Source organism: Colobus angolensis, unplaced genomic scaffold, assembly GCF_000951035.1.
Source record: "Colobus angolensis palliatus isolate OR3802 unplaced genomic scaffold, Cang.pa_1.0 Scaffold444, whole genome shotgun sequence".
In the NCBI taxonomy this organism is placed as follows: domain Eukaryota; kingdom Metazoa; phylum Chordata; class Mammalia; order Primates; family Cercopithecidae; genus Colobus; species Colobus angolensis.
Genome location: NW_012117866.1, coordinates 1,677,041 through 1,682,244, shown reverse-complemented (window position 1 = coordinate 1,682,244; position 5,204 = coordinate 1,677,041). Strand labels below are relative to the sequence as shown.

Genomic DNA, 5,204 nt, shown 5'->3' with positions numbered 1-5,204 from the left:
GAGAGGATGTGGAGAAATAGGAACACTTTTACACTGTTGGTGGGATTGTAAACTAGTTCAACCATTATGGAAAACAGTATGGCGATTCCTCAATAAATGTGTTTTCACAAGAAGTGTGTGCCATTCTAGGAATGTAGGGAAGAAGCTTCCTAAGTGTATGTCTTCCTGAGAGGGTCGGTGATATGAAGATAGCACGTGTGGATTATGCTTGTTTATACTACGGAGCAAGCTCTGGGGTGTCTCCTTTGGAGGGAGCCCTCATGTGAAACTTACTGTAACATTATCAATGTGGTGGCACCTTTAGGAGCTCACTGATAAATGCAGTGTACAAATACCCCATTTTATTTTATGTATTGGTTTTTCTTTTAGTACTTTATTTTTTTCCTTTTTAATTTTAATAGTCTACAGAGTACAGATGGCTTTTGGTTACACAGATGAGTTCTTTAGCAGTGATTTCTGAGATTTTAGCACACTCGTCACCCGAACAGTGTACACTGTATCCAGTATGTAGTCTTTTCTTCTCCACCCCACTAGTCCCCAAAGTCCCTTATATATAATTCTTATGGCTTCCCATCCTCATAGCTTAGATTCCACTTATGAGAGCATATGATATTTGGATTTCGATTCCTGAGTTACTTAGAATAATGGCCTCCAGCTCCATCTATGTTGCTTCAATAGACATTATTTCATTCTTTTTTATGTCTGAGTAGTATTCCATGGTGTATAAATGCCACATTTTCTTTATCTGCTCATCGGTGGATGGGCACTTAGGTTGGTTCCATATCTCTGAAGTTGCCAGTTGGAAACACCCCATTTTCAATGTGGGTGTCTGAATGAAGAGACCACAAGTTTTGGATGGTGTTGTGTCCATAATCCCAATAATAAAGTGAATTTTTGCAATTATCCAAAAGAGAGCATGCACGCACACTACATTTTTATGCTCATATCTGTCACGTCACACTAGCACACACAGGAACTGAATTTTTAACTTAAAAGATTCTAACCATTTAATTTTCAAACCACAGTACATAAAACAGGAGCAACTCTGAAGTGGTTTTATATTTTAAGAGCATGATTTTTAGTTTTGCAGTTGCCTCTCACACTCTGAATGTTCAATTATTGATTGAACAGATTGTTATGATCCCAATAAAATAAAGTTTTAAGCTGAGAATCTTGCCTCACCACACAGCTGCGCTCCATTTCAGCAATGCTTTGGCTGCGACAGAAACCTCTCCCCTTTAAAGGAGCCATGGCAGGGAGACCCCCGGAGCCAGTAAGAAACAGCATGCTGTCCTCACCACAATCTGTACTCTGGGGAGCCCCCACTGTAATTCTGTCTGTTTCTGCACAGTTGCAAAGCCAATGGTGATGACGATGATAAACACTTCATCCACATGTCTGGTTCCATAAAAGGCCATCTCGACTTTCTTTTTCTTCCTACAGTGCCTTGTCTTTGAAGATGCTCCCAATGGGGTGGAGGCGGCCCTGGCAGCTGGGATGCAGGTGGTCATGGTTCCTGACGGAAACTTGAGCCGAGACCTGACGACAAAGGCCACCCTGGTGCTGAATTCCCTGCAGGACTTCCAGCCCGAGCTGTTTGGTTTGCCCCCCTATGAGTGAGAGGGAGGGCCTCACTATTCCGCCCCCCAGCCCATCTCATGGTCCACACTGCTGGGGGAAAGGGAAAGGAAATCAGCAACTCTCAAACCCAACCTGCACAGTGATTTTAGCCTCCTGAGATTGGCGTTTCCATCCCATGTTGGTTTACCCCAGTCTAATGTGTTGTTAAAATGTGACTTGACAGTTGAGACAGAAAACACAGTAGAGACAGACATGAAGCCCAGAACAAAAATGAAACTTGAATTACCATCTCAAAAATCAAGCTGATGGAGTATGTGATAAAGTGAATGTACACGTATACACACACGCACCTCCATATATACACATGTGTATCAGTTTGGCAATATGCAGGTAGGCATTGCATGCATATGTATGTAGATATATGCATGCATGTATATGTAAAATATATACTTTTCCAAGACAAAATGGAACATCACTTCTCTCTTATTCTAGTTTTTCTGAACACTGGCTGGGAAATGTAAAAAGTGTATGCATATAAGTATGTGCTTTATGTATGCATATGTATGTAGATATGTTTATATCTATCATCTGCATCACTCTCCTCAGTATATGATGTCAACATGCAATGACAACTGATAAAGCGAGATGGCAGTTCTGCCTGGTTTGCAGTCTGAGTGGAAAGCCCTGTTTTTGATGAGCACTCCTTGTTAGCTAACGTTTAAATTCTTTTTGTGACCTCAGAATGTCTCTGGATCTTTCTTCATTGACTGACCCTGAGCCACATCATCCATAGTTTATTGTTAGTATGAACACAACTGTAACATTTACCTGGTATCTACATCCTTATCTACATTGGAGAATGTTTTCTACCTCAGAAGAACCATTTGCCTCCTTTAAGAACACTGATGGCCTACACTTTTTGGATAGAAATAGAATTTGATTTCAGAATGTATGCTTGGTGAGTCTGAGTGCCCAGGAACACTTTTGGAATAATTTATTAGACATTGAACTTCTGTGATTAATCACCTTTATAGATTTACTCAGTCTTTAAAATTTATCTATGATTTGCCAGAGAAAAATGGTGGTAACCATGGAAATGGGGAGTGAAGGAGCGCTGCTCCGTTGTGGCTTGCCTCTGCGCTTTAAGGTCCTTGAGCTACTCTTCAGCTCTGGAAGTTGTGGACAAACCATAGGAATGCATGTGTGCATGTGGTGGAGTGATTGTCTGTGGATGACAGGCCCTGGCTATTGATTGATATTGCATCAATTTAGCAAATTCATTTCCTCCTTCTTGATGGCCTAAATACATGTCTGCACTTTGCTCCTCTTAACCAGTTGTAACGTCTTACCATTTCCCTAACAAATTGAATTAGTTTAATAAAATCTTTGGACACATGTCGATATTTGTATGGGAGTCATGATTTTACCTTAAAAAAAAAAAAAAAAGTCTTCCAAGAAATGTAAAATATATATGTGACTAATTAAACTTTTTAAAAATCCCAATTAGTATTCCAACTGTCAACGGATTTTATATCTTTTAAGTGAGCCATCGTGCTCCTGCAGTAGTGAATAGAGGCTTTCAGTGAAAGACTCACTTCTTTGATGTAGTATCTTCTGCTTCCAAAGTGTTTATGTTGATGTTTTCTAATCATTAAGCCATTTTGTATGAATCAGACAAATGGGTGTAATGCATATCTAAGTGATGTGCATCTACATTTGGGTGAATTTCCTACAGGGTAAATTTGATCTCATGTCCGTTACTGTTTTTTAACCAAAGCTGCAGCCAGATTCTTATGTTTTTACACAAAGGACACAGACTGTGCTTGGCCAAAGCACGTATGTTCTTTTTTATTCTTCCACATCAGCCAGATTGCTTCAATACATTTTAGTGATGTTACTCCACTGAATACCTCATGGATTTCACAGAGATATGGTAATACAAATTTACACCAGAGTGATACATGCCAAGGAAGTTTAAAGCTCGTTGAAAGTATGTCGTATTAGGGACATACTTTTTTTTTTTTTTGAGACGGAATCTCGCTCTCTCGCCCAGGCTGGAGTGCCGTGGCCGGATCTCAGCTCACTGCAAGCTCCGCCTCCCGGGTTTACACCATTCTCCCGCCTCAGCCTCCCGAGTAGCTGGGACTACAGGCGCCCGCCACCTCGCCCGGCTAGTTTTTGTATTTTTTAGTAGAGACGGGGTTTCACCGTGTTAGCCAGGATGGTCTCGATCTCCTGACCTCGTGATCCGGCCGTCTCGGCCTCCCAAAGTGCTGGGATTACAGGCTTGAGCCACCGCGCCCGGCCTAGGGACATACTTTTAAAGCTCATTGAAAGTATGTCATATTAGGGACACACAGTGATTAGTAGAATGTATACAGGTGTGCTGTAACTAGCAGCTAATGTTTGCTTATATACTGTATGCCCTTAGGAAGGATCTTTTATACTGCTGACATCATCCAAGAGATGGCACTATCAACGTCATCTTAATTTCACTTAAATGAAACATATACAACACTTAAGAACTTACTAATTACTACTTATTAGACTTTTTTTCCACCCCGTAAATCCTCAGATGGAGTTTGGTGATTTGTATAAAAAAATAATCTGGAAGACACCTGTCTTACACTTGAAAGAATTGGCATTCTAAGGAATAGGAGTGATGTCTGCTGTGCAACAGTAGTCAGTGTCTAGACACTGCAGTTTATGTTTCTCTGAATACATTTGGCAGTTATGCTAAATGTGGCACGTTTTGTCTGGTGTTTCGAAATTTTAAAAAACGTGCACATTATAACAAGGTTTATAATGAAAAATAATGAGTTTTCACCTATCTGTAATAATGCCTCTACAGAACATTGTTCTGTGGTCTACACTGTACTCTTCTGCTCCACAAGCAGTCGGCTAAAGCTCCTTGGTCTCACATGAGGGTCTTTGTCTCAAAAGCAATCTCTAGAACTATTGTCTTCTAAAAAGAGAAGATGAAGTGTTAAAGAGCAAGGGATATTAGTAGTTCAAAGTCTGTAGTATTCTGTGGTAGTTATTGTTTGTTGGAGAGACTTGCTTTACAAAGATGTTGGTGAGGATTATTTGTTGACTGAGGAGTGCACATTATCTCTGAAAGCAGATCTTCAGGATGGCTCAAAATATTCTGGTTCTTTTGAGTCTGTTGAATAGATAATATTTTGTACACATAAGTACTGTTATTTTTTTCTCCTTCATTAGCCACACAATATTTCCATGGATCGTAACTGTTTTCATCAGAAAAACTGTTATCCAGATTGAATTAATTCAGGAAATACTCCTTACTTACATGACAGTCATTGTAGACGTACAAAACTGAATAAGAACATATCTTAGGGTATTTTATCTGTTAAACTTTAGTCATGAAATGGGGTTGGTTTCGAGATCTTTTTCCAGCACCGTGGAAAACACAAGGGACAGAGAGAAGTGTTGGAATCCGCAGTGAGATCATTGTGTTACCTGTTCCAATTTAATTGCTCCTCAAATTAACTACATTTTTTTCTGTACATCCTTTGACCTAAGTTGTTTGTGATGGATTAAGTCATTGCCTCTCTTTCCTTGATTTCCAACAGTATGGCAGAGGCTTGTCACAGAGTCATTTT

At 39.9% G+C, this 5,204-nt stretch overlaps 1 protein-coding gene across 1 annotated transcript in view; it reads left to right on the top strand.

Moving 5' to 3' along the window:
- HDHD1 (haloacid dehalogenase-like hydrolase domain containing 1) overlaps positions 1 to 2,979 on the top strand; it is a 61,153-nt gene extending 58,174 nt beyond the window's left edge. The window contains exon 5 of the mRNA XM_011957513.1: positions 1,444 to 2,979. Within this exon, the coding sequence (XP_011812903.1) occupies positions 1,444 to 1,620 (177 nt within the window). The 3' untranslated portion in view covers positions 1,621 to 2,979. The remainder of the gene's footprint in view (positions 1 to 1,443) is intronic.
- Positions 2,980 to 5,204: the final 2,225 nt, after the last annotated feature.